At 52.9% G+C, this 20,210-nt stretch overlaps 1 protein-coding gene across 7 annotated transcripts; it reads right to left on the minus strand.

The window, feature by feature from the left end:
* Positions 1 to 9,037: 9,037 nt before the first annotated feature.
* LOC136000710 (fas-binding factor 1-like) lies at positions 9,038 to 19,753 on the minus strand. 7 transcript variants are annotated; one of them, XM_065654652.1, is made up of 5 exons: positions 19,655 to 19,753; positions 19,175 to 19,248; positions 18,721 to 18,905; positions 16,560 to 16,698; positions 9,038 to 9,718 (listed from the first exon to the last, which is right to left on the minus strand). In XM_065654652.1, the coding sequence occupies exons 2-5, from the start codon at positions 19,205 to 19,207 to the stop codon at positions 9,566 to 9,568; spliced, it is 510 nt and encodes a 169-aa protein (XP_065510724.1). In that variant the 5' UTR covers positions 19,208 to 19,248; positions 19,655 to 19,753; the 3' UTR covers positions 9,038 to 9,565. The 7 variants fall into 7 exon arrangements, with proteins under 7 accessions (XP_065510724.1, XP_065510723.1, XP_065510720.1 ...); XM_065654651.1 differs by having other exon boundaries at positions 19,645 to 19,753; XM_065654648.1 differs by lacking the exon at positions 19,655 to 19,753 and having other exon boundaries at positions 9,038 to 9,697; positions 19,175 to 19,486.
* Between the last annotated feature and the right edge of the window lie 457 nt (positions 19,754 to 20,210).

A 20,210-nucleotide genomic window follows, 5' to 3' on the forward strand; every position in this document is an offset into this window, starting at 1 on the left:
GATGGACTGGAGAATATGGATGGATGGAGAACCTGGATGGATGGATGGAGAATATGGATGGAGAATGTGGATGGATGGATGGATGGATGGATGGATGGATGGATGGACGGGTGGATGGATGGAGAATATGGATTGACAGAGAACCTGGATGGATGGATAGAGAACGTGGATGGATGGATGGAGAACATGGATGGATGGAGAACGTGGATGGGTGGATGGAGAATATGGATAGATTGAGCACGTGGATGGAGGATGGATGGATGGAGAACATGGATGGATGGAGAACGTGGATGGATGGATGGAGAACATGGATGGAGAACGTGGATGGATGGATGGGTGGACGGATGGAGAATATGGATGGATGGAGAACCTGGATGGATGGATCGAGAACGTGGATGGATGGATGGAGAACGTGGATGGATGGAGAACGTAGATGGGTGGATGGAGAACATGGATGGAGAACATGGATGGATGGATGGGTGGACGGATGGAGAATATGGATGGATGGAGAACCTGGATGGATGGATCGAGAACGTGGATGGATGGATGGATGGATGGAGAACGTGGATGGATGGAGAATATGAATGGATGGATGGATGGAGAACGTGGATGGAGAATGTGGATGGATGGATGGATGGATGGATGGAGAACGTGGAGGGATGGAGAACATGGATGGGTGGATGGAAGAACACGGATGGATGGAAAATATGGATGGATGGATGGAGAATGCGGATGGACAAGATTGGATGGAGAAGAACGTGGACAGAGAGGGATGGATGGATGGATGGATGGACGGATGGAGAATATGAATGGATGGAAGGAAAACGTGGATGGAGAAGGTTGGATGGAGAAGAAGATGGATGGAGAAGGGTGGAGGGTTGGACAAGATGGGTGGAGAAGAACATGGACAGAGAGGGAAGGACAGATTGATGGATGGATGGATGGTTGGACGGATGGATGGATGGAAGTTCCCTCTGTCCCCCTTGTATTCCCGTGTTTGCTCTGTCCTCTCCCACCCCCTCGTCTCCACGCCCCCTCCCGTCCCCATGTCCCCTCTATCCACCATCCTCCCCGTGTCTCCCTGTGTCCCTCCTGTCCCCTCTTGTCCCCTCTGTCCCTCCCCATCCCCTCCTGTCCCCACGTCCCCTCTTGTCCCCTCCATCCTCATCATCCCCTCTTGCTCCCCCTGTCCCCCTGTATCCCCGTGTCCCACTCTGTCCCCATGTCCCCCATGTCCCCCTGTCCCCGCAGGTGGCCGGTGTCCCTGTCCCTGTCCCCTTCTGCCTCCCCGACGCCACCGCCTGTGTGTCCCCCCGCGGCGCCACCTCCCTCGTCCTCGTCACCCCCTTCGGCCTCCGTGTCACCGCCGGCCCCGGCGCTGCCGTCGCCGTCACCGTGTCCCCCCAGCTCCGCAACGTCACCTGCGGCCTCTGCGCCGGCCACGGCGTCCCCCGCGGTGAGTTGGGGACACCAGGGACACAGTCGGGGGACCCAGGAGTTCGGGAAGGGACCCAGGAGTTCGGGAAGGGACCCAGGAGTTTGGGAGAGACACAGGCATCCGGGGGGACCCAGGAGTTCAGGAGGGGACCCAGGAGTTCAGGGAGGAACCCAGGAGTTCGGGAGGGGACCCAGGAGTTCAGGACGGACCCAGGAGTTCAGGAGGGACCCAGGAGTTCGGGAGGGACCCAGGAGTTCAGGGAGGGACCCAGGAGTTCGGGAGGGGACCCAGGAGTTCAGGACGGACCCAGGAGTTTGGGGAGGGACCCAGGAGTTCAGGGAGGGACCCAGGAGCTCGGGGAGGGACCCAGGAATTCAGGACAGACCCAGGAGTTCGGGAGGGACCCAGGAGTTCTGGAGGGACACCCAAAAAGGGACCCAGGCGTCCGGCTGCGGCTCAGCCACCCCTTGGTGACCTGTGTCCATCCCTGTGGCATCTGAGGGGACGTGGCCACTCATGATGTCCCCAGGTGGCCCTGGTGGCCTTGGTGTCACCACAATGTTCTCTGTCCCCCTACGCTGTCCCCAAGTGTCCCCGGTGTCCTCGTGAGGTCCCCAAGTGTCCCTGGTGACCTCTGTGTCACTGTGGTGGCATCTGAGGGGACGTGTTCCTCTATGATGTCCCCAAATGTCCCCTGTGGTCTCTGTGTCACCACAATTCTTTCTGTCTCCCTGTGATGTCCCCTCATGTTCCCGGTGGCCTCGGTGTCCCCGTGACATCCTCTGTCCCCGCCATGTCCCCCGTGACGTGTCCCCATGTCCCCAACACCCTTCGTGTCCCCTCCAGCGCCCCGATGTCCCAAGGCCACTCGGTGCCTTCCCGGTGACACGTGTGTCCCCAAGGCTGGAGCACAACGACAACAGCGGGACCTGCTGAGGGGTGAGGGGACACGGGGACAACGGGGGACAAAGGGAGACATCGGGGATGTGGGGGGATATGGGGACATGGGCATATGTGGACGTGGGGTCAGGGGGACAGGGGGACGGGGATATGGGGACAGGGGGACATGGGGGCGGGGATATGGGGACAGGGGGACATGGGGACATGGGGACAGGGGGACGTGGGGACATGGGGACAGGGGGACATGGGGACAGGGGGACATGGGGACATGGGAACAGGGGGACATGGGGACAGGGGGACGTGGGGACATGGGGACAGGGGGACAGGGGGACATGGGGACAGGGGGACATGGGGACATGGGGACGTGGGGACAGGGGGACAGGGGGACATGGGGACAGGGGGACGTGGGGACATGGGGACAGGGGGACAGGGGGATGTGGGGACATGGGAACAGGGGGACATGGGGATATGGGGACAGGGGGATATGGGGACATGGGGACAGGGGGACATGGGGACAGGGGGACAGGGGGACATGGGGACAGGGGGACATGGGGACACATTGGGGATGTGGAGACAATGGGGTGACAATGGCACATTTGGGAAACAAGGGGAACATGTGGGGACACAGGGGTGAGGGGGACCCGGGGGGGACACGGGGACCTTGGGGCCGCTGAGGTGCCATCCCCGTGTCCCCAGGTCCCCTTGTCCCCCTCCGCGGTGTTGCCCAGTCCCTGGTGCCGGCCGTGGGCCCGATCCTGGGGGGGGCCCTGGAGCTGCCCCCCCTCCCCGGGCTCCCCCTGCTCCCCTAGGGGACCCAGGCGTCCGGGGGGGGGACCCAGGCGTCCGGGGGGCGGGGGGGGACCCAGGCATCCGGGTGTCCCCCACCCCATTTAATTAATGAATAAAGAGCTTTCGAATCCGACGTACGCGCGCCTCCAAGTGCCCCTTTCTCTCCCCGCTCCCCAGGGGACCCAGGAGTCCTGGGGGACCCAGGTGTCCGGGAGGGACCCAGATAGGGGACCCAGGCATCCGGGGTGGATCTACATTGTGATGTCACTGTCACTATAATCAATGAGCACACGGGTGACAGTAGAGCTGTGATGTCACTGTCACTACAACCAATGAGCACACAGCAATTGCAGTAGAGCTGTGATGTCACCGTCACTACAACCAATGGGCACACGGGTGACAGTGGGGCTGTGACATCACCGTCACTACAACCAATGGGCACACGGGTGACAGTGGGGCTGTGACGTCACCGTCACTACAACCAATGAGCACACGGGTGACAGTGGGGCTGTGATGTCACCGTCACTACAACCAATGGGCACACACCAATTGCAGTAGAGCTGTGATGTCACCGTCACTACAACCAATGAGCACACACCAATTGCAGTAGAGCTGTGATGTCACCGTCACTACAACCAATGGGCACACGGGTGACAGTGGGGCTGTGACGTCACCGTCACTACAACCAATGGGCACACGGGTGACAGTGGGGCTGTGACGTCACCGTCACTACAACCAATGGGCACACGGGTGACAGTGGGGCTGTGACGTCACCGTCACTACAACCAATGGGCACACAGGTGACAGTGGGGCTGTGACGTCACCGTCACTACAACCAATGGGCACACGGGTGACAGTGGGGCTGTGACGCCGCGTTTGTGTCGTAGCGCGCGGGGGTCTCGCGCTCCTCTGCAGGTTTCCCAAAAGACGACCATTACTATCAAGCACGGATCGGCGTTCTCGGTGCGCACGCCCTCTTTGCCCACCACGGGCACGTCTTAGGCGGCGATTTCCGACGTCCAGATTTTCCACTATTTTCGTCTGCCCTTCCTGCCTTTTTGTCTGTTGCTAAAGGGCGTTTTGCGGCAGCGAAAGCACCAGCAAGCACCCCAGCCTTCCTCTGTTCCCCCGTTCTCTGCCACGTTTCTAACATCTCAGCACCCTTCGGTGAAGTTACCACCACGCGTTCTCAAAACCCAACTGCTCCAACATCCTGCCTCTCACATCGGCGCCCAGATCTGGTTGAGCCTCTAAAGCCCAATGCAACCGATCTCCAAATGTAGAAAATAACTCCGAGTTTTCCCCTTGGCGTACCGAAACATAGTTTCAGTGTCTTCCCTCTTCTGGTGCCGTTTGTAGAGCTTTGGACGCTTGTTCTTGCGATTGTTGTAACGCTGCGGTGAAAAGTTGTGACCGCGCTTGAGCGTCTGAAAAACGCCCGCTACCCATTCACATTGGAGACGTCGCCCGGTCTAGGGGACCATTCCAATTTTGCAGTTCAGCCTGTTCGCATAAATCCTGCCGTTTTGGGAAAAAAAAATAACAACCGTGGTGAAGGTGACAGCAAACCGCGCACACGCATTCGTACGTCATAAGGAGCTAACGCGTATCCTGTAAATATATGCTGCAAGATAGCTTGAGTATATTGTGACTTTTTGAACCGTATTGAACTACTGGAGTTTTGGCCTCTTTTGCGACTTTGCGATCAAACGATCCCCATCGAGCCGGAGCGTTCCCGCTAGAACACGAAAAGCCGTGGGGGAAGGTAAAATTAAAACATCGTAAATGATTCCCCGCCATTTACCACGAAGGCGGCTCTTTTCTTTAAGGGGTGATTTAGGAATGAAGGTAGAACGGGGTAAGAGGAAAGGCTTAGAGGGCTTAGATTGGTGAGAAGCGTCCAAGGACACGGGTGCTGCTGGTGCCTGTCTCACCGCGCTTTCCAGCAGAGTCAACCTATCGGCAACTTTTCGCAGCCGTTGGGCCATGGATGGGGCCGGTTCTCCTCGCTCTTCTGGGGATCCGGGTGTAGAAGCGGGTAAGGGTGGAAAAATCTTCCCAATGGTCACTTGATGGCGGCATTTCTCTAGAAATCTGCTTCGGGCGCACTAGGGGCCAAGCGGCTTCCGCTCCCTCGGTAGGTTCGGTGCAATGAAGACTTCGATGAAAATGTTGAGCTTCATTCGGGAGCATAGAAATAGGGGGTGCAGAAGGGATTACACCAGGAAGGCTGAGACCAAAAGTACTCTGGGCAGGGTCGTGCTTTTCTAATTTTCTTTCTTTTCTTTTTTTCTTTTCTCTTTTCTTCCCTTTTCCTTTATTCCTTTCCTTTTCTTTTTCCTTTCCTTTTTCCTTTCCTTTCCTTTCCTTTCCTTGCCTTGCCTTGCCTTGCCTTGCCTTGCCTTACCTTGCCTTGCCTTGACTTGCCTTTCCTTGCCTTTCCTTTCCTTTCCTTTCCTTTCCTTTCCTTTCCTTTCCTTTCCTTTCCTTTCCTTTCCTTTCCACACCTTTCCTTTCCACACCTTTCCTTTCCTTTCCTTTCCACACCTTTCCTTTCCTTTCCTTTCCACACCTTTCCTTTCCTTTCCTTTCTTTTCCTTTCCTTTCCTTTCCTTTCCTTTCCTTTCCTTTCCTTTCCTTTCCTTTCCTTTCCTTTCCTTTCCTTTCCTTTCCTTTCCTTTCCTTTCCTTTCCTTTCCTTTCCCTTCCTTTCCTTTCCCTTCCCTTCCTTTTCTTTTCTTTTCTTTTCTTTTCCTTTCCTTGTTTTTCTTTTCTTTTCTTTTTTCTTTTCTTTTCTTTTCTTTTCTTTTCTTTTCTTTTCTTTTCTTTTCTTTTCTTTTCTTTTCTTTTCTTTTTTCTTTTCTTTCCTTTCCTTCCCTTTCCTTTCCTTTCCTTTCCTTTCCTTTCCTTTCCTTTCCTTGCCTTGCCTTCCCTTGCCTTCCCTTGCCTTGCCTTGCCTTGCCTTGCCTTGCCTTCCCTTTCCTTCCCTTGCGTTTCCTTTCCTTTCCTTTCCTTTCCTTTCCTTTCCTTTCCTTTCCTTTCCTTTCCTTTCCTTTCCTTTCCTTTCCTTTCCTTGCCTTGCCTTGCCTTGCCTTGCCTTGCCTTGCCTTCCCTTGCCTTCCCTTGCCTTGCCTTGCCTTGCCTTGCCTTGCCTTGCCTTGCCTTGCCTTCCCTTGCCTTCCCTTCCCTTCCCTTCCCTTCCCTTCCCTTCCCTTCCCTTCCCTTCCCTTCCCTTCCCTTCCCTTCCCTTCCCTTCCCTTCCCTTCCCTTCCCTTCCCTTCCCTTCCCTTTCCTTTCCTTTCCTTTCTTTCCTTTCCATTGTCACCAGGACAAGGAGTTAATGCAGCAAAACCAGAAGCCACAGCTTTACTACCGGCTTCCACTTCTTGAGCCGTATTCCTAACTAACTTCCACAAGGTAGCAAAACCTTTAACTTTTTCTGACGCGAGGGTACGAGCGGACCTCAACGACACGACCAATATGATCATCATGAGCCAATTTATTATTAGTCACACGGAAGTATTTATACCCCTTCAACACAATTATGCACTATATCTATGCTACAACAGGATTTCGTAGTACATCTATGTTTCTGTTTGAACAAGGAAGAGCGTTACTCAGTTATTGTTATCGATCACGAGAAACCAGAATCTTATCTTTTTGCCAGAAGCAAGCGGTGGCGGTCTTATCCATTTGGCAGAAGCGGATGGTTCAGGACGCGACTTGCAGTCACACAGCCGCGGTTTTACGGAACCGGGCGCTTTCTGCGTGAGGGGGTTTCTCTCCTCCTGCTGTTTTCTACATGCCCGGCTTACAATACGCGATGACCACCTTTGAAACAGCGGGTCGTTCACATTCGGTTGACCAAAGCCCTGCAAGAACTCACCACCAACATTTCCCCCTTTTCGTTTTTGAACAACCCAGGCCAAATTCACCATGTTCTTAACTGCCTTGCGCACTATTTGTATAATACAGGGTACCGTGCTCAAGAGTACCGGGATCATTAGGAGCGCAACGCCTATCGATTTAATCAAATCGAGTAACCATCCTCCGATACCCCGGTTTTTAAAGAGTGAATCCAACCAACCGCCGCTAACAGCAATCTTTTGAAAGTTGTTTCGCAGATCTCGTAATTTTTTGCGAATGGACTCGGAGCGATCAGATAGGTTCCCGCAGGACATTCCCTCAAAATCTTCGCGCTCGTGTCCTTGAGCAAGTAATAAAAAATCAACTGCGGTCCGACTTTGCACTGCAGCATGCCTTATACTATCAACATCATTGACTAATTCATCTAACATTTCAGCTGTAAGATTAAATTGCTTTTCCCCCCAAAAGAGGTTTCAGGGGATATATGTAAAACGAATGCCGTCTATGAATGCCTACTTGTTTTATCCAATTTGTATTTCAAAGGTATTCACAAAAGATGCTTTCTCACTTTGGCCGGCGGCTCCCTTCACCACCTACGTAATTGTTACTTATTGGCAATATTCCAAAAATTCCACTTGCTTTTGTTCTTTCTCTGGCTTCATTACGAATGCAGCTGAAGCCGTTTATTACTTGGTGCGATACTCCTTAGGTATCTTTTTGCTCCGTCCACGCGCTTACAGGCTGTAATTGCTTAATAGCTACTGTTCCCGCGCCGCAAACTAACGAGGGATTGGATCTTCACAGTTAGGGCGAGCTCTAACGTTCGGCATTACTCCAATGCAAAATTGTCGACTCGCTGATTCTTGATTTCTTCACCGGACACACTTTATCTTGTTCTCCCTCAAGGCTGCGGAGGAGTCACGTAAGGCACGTAGGCTGTTTTGCTCTTGTTCACATAGGCTTCACAGGCCTGTTCGGTTCAGTTCCATATAATGTCCATTCTTTTCAAGAAAATCCCTCGAATCTCCCAGAATTCCCCTATTTTTGTTTTTGCGCAAACCAAACATCCGCAAAGGCTTTGGATACCATGCGTTCGAGGAATTTTATCAAACGAGGCACCATTAACAACATAGCAACCATCACAAACGTTATTATTAATCCATGTAAAAGTAGATTTCTCAGCCATCCTAATTCCCGCAAAAACCCACATGTGCAGACTGAGACCTGAAAACCAAGTTTTTGGGTCTAATCACTTTATGCTATTAGATAATGTTAAGCATTATATCTTACAGTGCGAATTCTTAAATTATGCACTTGTTTTTCAGGGCACTGGCTAAATCCTCAATCAGGCCTTGTACATTAGCTGAGATTGTTCTTTGGAAGTGTTGTTTTACTTGATTTTGCTCATAAGCACCATAATTCAATTTCAATGGTATTACATATATTTAGCACTCTTGACAACATAAAATACAGGTTCAGATATCAGTTAAGGAGATTATTTGAATACAATAACATAAGAATAATGACGATCCACAACGTGCACGTAGTCACTCACAAGAAACAAAACTAGAGGCGTCTCACTTTAGGGTACTCACAATAAACAATCACTTGCCTAAATTAGGCAAGGGCTCATTCAAGGATATATCTAGTAAATAATCGCCCACCCAAATGAGGCGGTGAGGCGCTCTCAATCCCAGGAAGTCTCCTTAGACGGCGTTCCTGTCTAAGGGAAGGACTCTAGTTCACAGACCCGCAGCTCCGAGAAGATCACTCAAGGGGCGTCTTCGGCGGGAACCCCGTTTCCTAGTCTAGGCAGATGTGGCTGTGGGCATTACAACACAGCTCTGGGCACGTCTTGTTGAGGACCCTGTCAATTGACCGAGGGTCTGTCATGGTTTGATCGGGGGGAGACAATCAAGAACCGCGGCAGATGTATTTTCCTTAACCCTCTTCCCCCGCTTCCCGTTTTCCGCCCCGCCTCTCCTCCCCCTTTTTCACTAAGGACAGGCGGTTTTGAGAGGAAAGGAAAAGAAGAACAGAGAGAAGAAAGCTGGAAAATTGGAAAACGTTTTACTAACGCTACTAAATAAACATAGAGAAAAATAAAGCAGAATAAATATTATAGAACGAGTCTTGCAATTCCCAGCAGCTGCTCCGGCAGGATCCTTCAGCCAACCGGAATTAGATTCAGTCTGGCACGAGGCCTCAGCTTGCAGGGACGGCAGAAAAGAAAGCAGAGACGAAGCAAAGCAGCAGAAGACCCAGCAGAAGAGACAGAGAGTCCTTCTGGTCTCCGCCTTTTATACCCAGGAAGTCGTGGATGGGATGGAATACTCCAATTGGTCGATTCATGGTCATCTGACTCAGACCACCTCCTCTCGTTGCTCCTCCCAATGACCCAGGACATTCCACCCCTTATAACATACGATTCACGGCATATTTAAACTTCATCAACACAATCTAATTAATACAATCTATCAATGCGATCTAATTAATTACAACTATATACATATATATATATGCAGGTGTAGCTCGTCATTCTCTTAGTCCATGGACCATCCTTTGGAAAAGCTCATTTAAGTTCACTTATCACACATCCAGTACATCTCATGGCCACTGTTTGTGGGTTAAAGACATCAACTCTGAAGAAGTTGGAGGCACCACTCGAAGAAACTAGCTGTGGTTCCATCACCGCTGTCTTGATCTGAAAGACGCTTATTAGACACTGTTAGTATGGAAATTAACATCATGCAGTCCAGTCTTGACTATTTTCACCTAAAATCAAATCCCCTTGAGGTACACATTGAACTTCTCCATCTTCAAGCATCACCCACCAGGTGCTACCAGGACCTTGGGCAAAAACAATCCCACGAATGGGCTCGCCTTTGCCTGAGGTAGGAGTGACCCAAACTGCCTTCCCTAACATACTTTTCATGTGTACTACAGGGACTTTATCTCCTTCTACAGTACGGAGAATTTCTGATTGTGCTGGCCCGGCTCGATGAGTTGATCCTCTAGTGTTGACCAACCAAGTGGCTTTTGCTAAATATGAACCCCAGTTTTTAAAGGTTCCACCACCCAGTGCCTTTAGTGTAGTTTTTAACAAGCCATTGTACCTTTCCATTTTCCCAGAAGCTGGTGCATGATATGGAATGTGATATACCCACTCAATACCATGTTCTTCGGCCCAGTCGTCTACAAGACTGTTTTTGAAATGAGTACCATAGTTGGATTCAATTCTTTCTGGCGTACCATGTCGCCAAAGGACTTGCTTTTCAAGGCCCAAGATTGTATTTCGGGCTGTAGCATGTGGTACCCCATATGTTTCCAACCATCCGGTGGTTGCTTCTGCCGTTGTAAGTACATACCGCTTACCCTGACGAGTTTGTGGGAGTGTAATATAATCAATCTGCCAAGCCTGGTTTTAGAAAACTGAGGACCTGGCGCCTGACCCCAGCCGGGGGGAGGGCTGAGAGTCATCAGACTGTGAATCCTCAATGTAAAACAAAGTCTCTTTGAAATAATCCCGGAACGCAAATTGATTACTGTATTTAAAAAGTTAAGCTAGGGGGAAGGGTAACATAAGAGCCAGGAATCCCTATTTTAAATAAATCAATAAGGGGAGGGGTTTATTATAACTAGATGACTGAGACAGGTAAACTGAGGCAGTCTGTGAACCTTCCAGTATCACATGATCCAATACGTCCTCACCAACCACCGCTCTCCTTTCCACCCGTTGATGTAACACACACACAGTTGCCCTCAGTCCATGGGCCGCCACCGCCGACCGGGTCCGACCGTTGTGGCCCCTGCTGTACCGTGGGCCACAGCCCCCACCGTGGGGCAGAGGCCCCACCAGACCCAGCACCCGCCATCCTGACAGGGGCTGAAGAGGCCCCAGCCTCTAAGAAGCTCCATCTCTGCTCTGCCTCATGGATGGTGGGAAATGCCCCGTGGCACTGGTTACAGCAATGGCAGCGGAGCCATTGGCAGCGCAGAGCCCGACCCATCTGGGCTGCTGAATCCTGGCGAGATATCGCTGCCCAGCTAGAGAACATGCCTGAGAGTGCACCACGTAGAAGCTTACGTGCCCAAGAGTCGGTCCACTGAAGAACGCGATCCGAACAACCAGTGGGGGGATCGAGCTGCTGAGATTAAAGTGTCTGAGGTAGATTTGCATTGGCAAGATGAAGGTGAATTATTGATGGCCCATTGGGCCCACGATGCCTAAGGTCATTGAGGAAGGGATGCAACACGTGGATGGGCTCGTGATCGAGACGTGGACTCGACCATGGACGCTGTTGCGTGGGTTATTCGTCATTGTGAAACGTGCGCTACCATCAAGCAAGCCAAGCGGTCAAAGCCTGTGTGGTATGGGGGGCGATGATTAAAGTGTAAACACGAGGAGTCCTGCCAAATTGACTATATCACACTGCCCCAAATCTGCCACGGCAAGAGCTCTGTGCTTACAATGGTGGAAGCCACCACCGGCTGGCTGGAAACATCTGCCGTGCCCCACGCCAGTGCCTGCAACACTGTCCTGGGCCTTGAAAAGCAAGTCCTGTGGCATCATGGTATTGCCGGGGAGTAATTTAGGGTTCTGCTCACTACAGAGCAACGTTTAGATTTCACAGAATCACAGAATCACAGAATGTTAGGGATTGGAAGGGACCTCGAAAGATCATCCAGTCCAATCCCCCTGCCGGAGCAGGAACACCCAGGTGAGGTTACACAGGAAGGCGTCCAGGCGGGTTTTGAATGTCTCCAGAGAAGGAGAATCCACAACCCCCCCGGGCAGCCTGTTCCAGTGTTCCATCACCCTCACTGAGAAGCAGCTTCTTCTCAAATTTAAGTGGAACGTCTAGTGTTCCAGCCTGAACCCATTACCCCTTGTCTTACTGTTGGTTGTCACCGAGAAGAGCCTGGCTCCATCCTCGTGACACCCACCCTTTATATATCTATAAACATTGATGAGGTCACCCCTCAGTCTCCTCTTCTCCAAGCTAAAGAGCCCCAGCTCCCTCAGCCTTTCCTCACACGGGAGATGCTCCACTCCCTTCATCATCTTTGTGGCTGCGCTGGACTCTCTCCAGCAGTTCCCTGTCCTTCTGGAACTGAGGGGCCCAGAACTGGACACAATATTCCAGATGAGGTCTCACCAGGGCGGAGTAGAGGGGAAGGAGAACCTCTCTCGACCTACTAACCACCCCTCTTCTAATACACCCCAGGATGCCATTGGCCTTCTTGGCCGCAAGGGCACAGTGCTGGCTCATGGTCATCCTGCTGTCCACCAGGACCCCCAGGTCCCTTTCCCCTACACTCAAAAAGGAAAGTGTTTTCCAGAAATAGAAATGGATATAAGACACACACGTCTTCAGCTACACGGATAAGCCTTTTACGTATTACTTTTTTACATATTAAAAAAAATGTCAAAAAGTGAATTACCGGGAAGCGTACTAAGGGGAGGAGAATATTGCTCTTCCCCTGTACTTCTATTACCAACACTCTATTATTTTGTCTCCCTTGTCAGTCAGGAGTTTCCAGCTCTCCTGATTCAAGGTCCACGTCAAAGGAAAACTTTTCAGCAGACTGTCTGGACACACACCCTTCCCAGCACTCTCAGGTTTTCTCCTCCGCTTCCTCTTTGGTCATTCAGTTGCCTCTCAACTGTTTGGTTTCTGCTTGGAGCTTCAGGGAGTTACAAACTTGCCCCATTCTTCAGAGCTCTAACGAACATGGCAGTGAACACATCATTTGTGTTTATATCTATCCTTTCCTAAGTCTGTCTAAAACAGTTCTTGTGTGGATGTCCCTTGTGGATGGTGGACCTCACCAGATACAGCTTAGACAGTTGTGGAAAGTGTTTTACTCTATTAAATTGTGTTGTGTTTATTTGTTGGCATCGAAGAGAAACCTTTCTGTGCCTGAGTGCAGCCAGGTCTCTAAGGAGAGCAGGTGGGAGCTGGTGTGCAGGAGCTGCACCATCCACCTGCAGAGCTCAGTGGAGAAGTCTGATGTGAGGAAAAGTGATGCAAGTCCCAGGTGGCCAAGGAGGGACCTGGCAGACTGGGGGGGGAGGCATGAGGAGCAAGGGTGTCCATACAGTGTCCGACCTTAAGGGACAGCTTCTCCTGCCTGTCCAGGTGTCTTCAGGTGACCCTCTGGATCAATGCCCAGTGTAGAATTCTGCTGTCACTTCTTCTATGAAATCAAGAACGATAGAAAGTACCACTGAAAGAAAAAACCCTCCCTTATGAAATCTTCTTTGAAATCTTCATCACGAAGTAACCCACCAAAACCTCTCCAAATAGTTGTACAAGTCTTGCAGACTGGAAGAAAATGACAGGAAAAGACATGGCTCGTTAGGGCTTTTTGTATTTTAATGAGCCCCATGGCGTATTTGGTGCTGAGTCCATGAACCTCAGATACCAAGAGCAGACTGAAGAATCCCCTCAAGAAGTCCAAGGCAGAAGCAAACTCCAAAGTTCCTTGAAGCATTAATGGGTCCCACCGAGGCCATTACTGACAAAGCCTCCCCAGGGACTCGTTAGAACAGATAATTGGAGACTGTGATTACATCGGGCAAAGGCAAAGTGCAGCAGCTCTGATGCTGAGAAAACCCTTGGTTTGTTTGATGAAGGAGGATGGTCAAACCTTGAGCCCCTGCCCCTACGAAGGGAGATCCTGTCCCTCACGCGTGTCTCAGGGCTCTTGCTGGGGATGTGGGGAGTGCGATGCCATGGAGGGACAACAATGTGACACCTCCCAACCTCTCTTGGGGAGGTGCAAGGAGCAATGAGGCCTCATGGCCATGACAGTGATGGGTCTCCTCTTAGGCCTCAGTGGCAGGGACATCAGCCACAGCCAAGGGGACAAAGACCTCGGGCCTTCCAGGGACATTCAGCCTCACCCTTGGCCATCTCCACCACAGGCCGTTTCCGAGGGGAAATGGCTGGTGACCTGTTACACCACTTAGACACACACAAGTCTATGGGGCCAGATGGGATCCATCCAAGGCTGCTGAGGGAGCTTGCAGACGTGATCACTAAGCCACTTTCAATTGTGTATCAGCAAGCCTGGCTAGCCAGGGAGGTCCCAGTCGACTGGAAGTTGGCGAATGTGATGCACATCTACACGAAGGGTCAGAAGGAGGATCCAGGGAATTACAGGCCTGTCAATCTGACCTCGGTGCCAGGGAAGCTCATGGAACAGATCATCCTGAGTGACATCACATGGCACACACAGGACAACCAAGCAATCAGGCCCAGTCAGCATGGGTTTATGAAAGGCAGGTCCTGCTTGACCAGCCTGATCTCTTCCTATGACAAGGAGCTCCATCTTGTGGGTGAGGGAAAGGCTGTGGACGTTGCATACTTGGACTTCAGTGAAGCCTTTGACACCGTATCCCACAGCATCTCCTGGAGAAGCTGCAGCTCATGGCCTGGATTGTGTATCTGCGATGGATAAAGAACCGGCTGGAGGGCCGGGCCCAAAGAGTTGTGGTGAACGGAGCCAAACCCAGTTGGTGGCCGGTCGCGAGTGGTGTCCCCAGGGCTCAGTATTGGGGCCAGTTCCGTTTAATCTCTTTATCAATGATCTGGATGAGGGGATCGAGTGCACCCTCAGTATGTTTGCAGATGACACCACGCTGGGTGTGAGTGTTGATCTGCTGGACAGTAGGAAGGCTCTAAAAAGGGATCTGGACTGGCTGGATGGTTGGGCTGAGGCCAGTTGTCTGAGGTTCAACAAGGCCAATCGCAGGGTCCTGCACTTGGGTCACAACAACCCCAGGCAGCGCTACAGGCTCAGGGAAGAGCAGCCGGAAAGCTGCCCAGCAGAAAAGGACTTGGGGGTGCTGATTGACAGCAGCTGAATATGAGCCAGGGTGCGTCCAGGTGGAAAAAAGGCCACCAGCATCCTGGCTTGTATCAGGAATAGTGTGGGCAGCAGGACCAGGGCAGTGATTGTCCCCTGTATCGGCACCAGTGAGGCCACACCTTGAGTCCTGGGGTCAGTTTTGGGCCCCTCACTATAGGAAAGACCTTGAGGTGCTGGAGCGAGCTCAGAGAAGGGCAATGGAGCTGCTGAAGACCCTGGAGCACAAGTGTGATGTGGAGCGGCTGAGGGAACTGGGGCTGTTCAGCCTGGAGAACAGGAGGCTGCGGGGAGACCTTATCGCTCCCTGAACTGCCTGAAAGGAGGTTGGAGCATGGAGGGTGTTGGTCTCTTCTCCCACGTACCAAGTGATAGGACAAGAGGAAAAGGCCTCAAGTTGCACCAGGGGAGGTTTAGATTGGATATTAGGAAAAAAATTATTCACACAAAGGGTTGTCAGACATTGGAAGAGGCTGCCCAGGGAAGTGGGGGAGTCACCATCTCTGGAGGGGTTTAACAGACATACAGATGAGGCTCTTAGGGATATGGTTAGTGCCAGAGTTAGGTTATGGTTGGAACTGATGATCTTGAGGGTCTTTTCCAACCAAAATGATTCTATGAATCTGTGATGGCAGATTTCAACTTTTCATTGCAACAGCTCAGCCTGGCAGCAGCTGTGCCCTCCAGGAGGAGATCCCCTGGAGCCGTTCCCATCAGTTCTCGCCGGCTCTTCACACTGCCAGGTTGCCAAGTGGCCAATCTCGAGCGCGATGGGAGTTCATGTGTACAGCGGCAGAGCACCGGGGGTTTGTGATCATCCCTGGGTATTCCCCAATGGTTTTTAAATTCTGCAGGAATGTAAAGGATTTGGAAATGCCACAGCCCTTCTATTGCAAGTTGGCGGAGGTGTGGGCAGCCATTTTTCTCTTTGTGCGTTTTTATGGCCACTGGATGTGAAATCCTGATCCTAAGTAGCTCAGAGCAGATGCCTGAAAGAAGGGGTTTGGTTTTCTGCCAGAAATATGTTTCAGGAATTGCTCTGAGGATTTTTCTCCTCCACCTTCTTCTCCACTGCCAGCTCTCCACAGTGACAATCAAGCAAAGCGAATTCAACCCGCAAGGACTAGGAGCAGAAATGAGGCTTATCTCAGAGCAGGAGGGAGATTTCCATGAGAGCTGATGAGCGCTACGTGAGCTACATGAGCTGATGAGGTTCTGCCCCTTGACAGGGGTAAGCGGGGGCTTTGGGGGGTTGTGGTTCAGGGAACCTATGAAGAACAGCACGTGAAAGGCCACCTGCAGGCAACCCCATTTCAAAGCTCCTTTGAAGCTGCAGGAGACTGAGCTGCCGAGCTCACAAAATTCCCATCCTTTTTCCTCCAACAGTAATAAAGGTGAGCTGTACTGTGCCTTGTAGTAACAAACAGTAAATCTCTAAGCATAAAAGCTTCTGCAACTGCATTGCTAAATAATCTTAAAGAGAAACCGGACCGCCTGACAGTCTGGCTCCAGTGATAATCATAGAGAAATAAAAACTAAAAAACAAACAAACAAACCTCACATGTACTGGGTTTGCGTGGGAAGGTTTTAGGAGCAGGGGGCTTCTCTGAGAAGGGGGAAAAAGAGAAACAGGTTTGTAGCTGATTTTACCACGGGTGTGCTCTAACACACCACTCTGATCCTTGTTTTACCTGTTGTTCCTCGGAATGAGTATTTGGGTCCAGGGCTGGTGAACTGGGCCATGATGGGGCCCCATGGGCCATGAGGTCTCCAAGTCCCCACCCGGGCTCTGTCCATGCTGCGAGATGCTGATAAAGCCTGAGGAAAGAGCTGAAGAGCATCTTGGTACTTTGACCTGTGCCTCAGGAGTTTTCAATCACTGTTCAAATGATTGTGCCGTACACTGATAGAGTGAACTTGCCATCAAACTTGGTTAAGTTGCACTTTTACAACATCATATTAAAAGCACTTTTGCTAATATCTTTGACAGGGGTTCTCTAAGCCATCTCAATCACCCACTGGTGACATCTTGTTCCTGTACCATGAGAGTTCTGTCTCACCAGAGAATACCAATGTTCTCGATAAAAGAACATTTTTTACTACGAGGTTGGCAAGACCCTGGAACAGGTTGCCCAGAGCAGTTGTGGATTCCTCCTCAGTGGATTTGCTCAAGGCCTGGGGATGCAAATCCCCTCAGGCACAATGGAGCTCACCCCTGATGCTGAACTAGGGCAGGGAAGGAGGAGTCTCAGGACTCCACCTGTCTCAGCCGTGGCCGTCGAAAGGGATGAGGACGACAATGTCTGCATCTGCTTCGTCTCTGCGGCACAGAGCGTGGCGAGCAGTGAGGGCAGCCAGAGATCTGGCAAGAGAGGTTGTGGTGTCAGCGGCCAGGGGACCCTGGGGACAGCCTGGGACCGTCATGGAAACGCACTATGACATCGGGAGGCTGTGCTATTGCATCACCTGGCTGATCCAGGGCTGGGGACGTCCAGCCTGCAGGGTCAGACCTTCCTGAGATCTGCTTTCCTGCCTCAATGCGTATTTTCAGGGTGCACATGAGACAGGTTTTGAACGTCAGCAGAGAGCAGGGGAGCTTTCCAAAGGCAAACCAACACTTCCAGATTCACTGCTCTAAGACTGTTAGAGGCGATTTGGGCTTCAATACCAGAACAAAAGCATTTCCATCACAGAACCCCAGCCACCACCTCTGTGATCGTCTTGTCAGGGACCCACAAACACTGTGTTGCAAAACACGTGATGGCTGTAAAAAGTGTCCTGTCCTCCCCAAATCATTCTTCCCCTCATACCCTCAGATTACTGCAGTAATAATTATATAACTGCATGAAGAAAATTAAGCCGCTTTCAGCCAAACCAGATGTGGACAGGCTGGAGAGGGTCCAGAGAAGGGCCACAGAGATGATCAAAGGACTGGGCAGCTGCCATACGAGCAAAGGCTGAGAGAACCGGGCTTGTTCAGCCTGGAGAAAAGGCGGCTCAGGGAGAGCTCAGCACCATGTTCCAGTGTTTCCAGGGTGGCTACAAAGATGGACATGCCCTTTGTACAAGGAGTCCCAGGGAAAAGACAAGGGCTGATGGGTAAAAACTACTCCTGGGGTGATCCTGACTGGACACAAGCAGGAAATTTTTCACCATGAGAGCCATCAGCCATTGGAATAATCTCCCCAGGGAAGTGGTGAATTCCCCAAAATTGGACACTTTAAAGATTCAGCTGGACGGGGCGCTGGGCCAGCTTGTCTAGACTGGGCTTGTGCCAGGAAAGGTTGGACCAGGTGATCCTTGTCCCTTCCAGCCAGGGATTCTGTGATTGTATGAGAATGTCTGCACAGCGGTGTGTGCGCACACGCGTGTGCGTGTATGTAGGTCTGTGTGTATGCACGTTTGTGTGTGTGTGCACACGCGTGACTGTGTGTGGAACCAGGTCCCAGGAGCTGGGCTGGCACGGTGGTCTGTCATGGGGCATCCCACTGACCGGCATCCACATCTGGGACGGACACATCTGGGGGTTAGGGGCTTCTCTACCAAAACCAGATTTCTCATTGACCCAGATTATGTCAGTGACTCATTCACCTGAATGGAAGAGATTTGGGGGAGACAAAAGCCAGGGTCCAGCCCCTTTCAAAGCACAATGCACCATGTCGATGTCTCCTGCCAGATCCCAGTGTCCACCTACAAAGCAAACCCCCACTCCAGGAGACACCCAGCTGCCCACAACCCAGCGCTTCTGGACTCTGATTTTCTCCTTTCACCGCCTCCCCAAACCATCCCCTGGTTCCTTTGCCCAGACCGGGGGTAGCGGCCCCACGCGTGTGCCGCTGGTGCCGCTCTCACCTCTGCAGCTCCCGCAGCCGCTCCGGCTGGTGCTGCTGCTCCAGCGCACTCAGGCGCTGCTGGTGCCACGCCAGCAGCTCTGCCCGCTCCTGCCTCGCGTCCTGCCGCGGCCACAGCAGCCGAGCCGCCCGCTGCTCCTTCTCCCGCCGCAGCACCTGCTCCCGCTGCCCGGGGGTCTCCTGCACCTTCACACAATCACAGAATCACAGGATGTCAGGGGTTGGAAGGGACCTCGGAAGCTCATCCAGCGCAATCCCCCCGCCGGAGCAGGAACACCCAGATGAGGTTACACAGGAAGGCGTCCAGACGGGTTGGAATGTCTCCAGAGAAGGAGACTCCACAACCCCCCTGGGCAGCCTGGGCCAGGGTTCTCTTACCCTCACCGAGAAGTTTTTTCTCAAATTTAAGTGGAACCTCCTGTGCTCCAGTTTGAACCCATTACCCCTTGTCTTACCACTGGCTGCCACCGAGAAGAGCCTGGCTCCATCCTCCTGACACCTTCGCCGAGGTCCTGCCCGGAGAGAGCCCCTGGGGGGTGACGGCACAGAGCTGTTGCTGCCATCACGACACCCGCACGCTGCACCCCGAGTGCGCAGAGGATTTGGGAACAGGACGCTGAGCTCGGGCTGCTCCGCAGTCGCAGCCCTGACCCCTCTGCTGCCGCCCAGCGCTGCCCTGGCTGGGGACGTGCTGGCCACGGCACCGGCCCCTCCTCCCGCTCCCCCGCGGGCCAGTGCTGGTGCCAGCGGAGCCCACCCCGGCTCACCCCTGGGGCTCCTCTGCCCCACCAGCCCCAGCCCGCCCGCCCCAGGGCTGGATGCGGGAAGCGCCTCGCAGCTCCCAGCCCAGCTCCTCCCTGAGCCCGCCCCGACAGCCGCGCTCGGGGAGTCCAGGGGCCGAGAGCTTCCCCCCCTGCACCCCCACCGGCTCCCACCGCCCGCCCGGGGGAACCGGGGCTGCTCGGCCCGTCACCCCCCGGCCGTGCCGAACTCCCGCCCGGCCCCGCCGCCGCACGGCGCGGCGCTCAGCCAGCCCGCCGCCCGCACGGAGCGCGCCGCGCTCGGGGAAGGACCCGTTCCCATAGCGACAGGGGCTGCGCCGCGCGGGGCCGGCCCTGGAAAGCCCCCGCTGCCATAGCAACGGGGGTGTCTGCTGCGCGGCCTGACTAGAAGCGGCCCCAGAGCCGCAGCGGCTCGGGCTCTTCCCTCGGCCCGGGCCGCTCCTGCCCGTGTCGGCCTCGCTCCTCTGTCCCCAGAGCGAATCCCCCCGAAGGGAGCAGAGCGGCCCTGCTGTCCCTGCGGGGCTGGAGCAGCCGTGCAGCCCCTCTGCAAGCCGCTTGCTTACATCCGCATCCAGCTTTTGTCCCTTGTTTTCACATGGTGCACACCAGTGGATCAGTTTGGGGATGGTCGCCGTAGGAAACAATTATTTCGCAAATACAATAGGCTCCGGCAGGATCTCTCAGCAAAGCATATTTTAATAACGATTTT

Source organism: Caloenas nicobarica, chromosome 34 (genome assembly GCF_036013445.1).
Source record: "Caloenas nicobarica isolate bCalNic1 chromosome 34, bCalNic1.hap1, whole genome shotgun sequence".
Lineage (NCBI taxonomy): Eukaryota > Metazoa > Chordata > Aves > Columbiformes > Columbidae > Caloenas > Caloenas nicobarica.

Coding starts and splice junctions, on each gene's coding strand:
- LOC136000710 (XM_065654647.1), bottom strand. CDS start 19,282: ATGGCAGCAACAGCTCTGTGCCGTCACCCCCCAGGGGCTCTCTCCGGG. Junction 18,906..19,174: donor CTTCTCGGTGGCAGCCAGTG/GTAAGACAAGGG, acceptor GATTGTGTGAAG/GTGCAGGAGACCCCCGGGCA. Junction 16,699..18,720: donor CGGCTGCGGGAGCTGCAGAG/GTGAGAGCGGCA, acceptor GATGCTCTTCAG/CTCTTTCCTCAGGCTTTATC.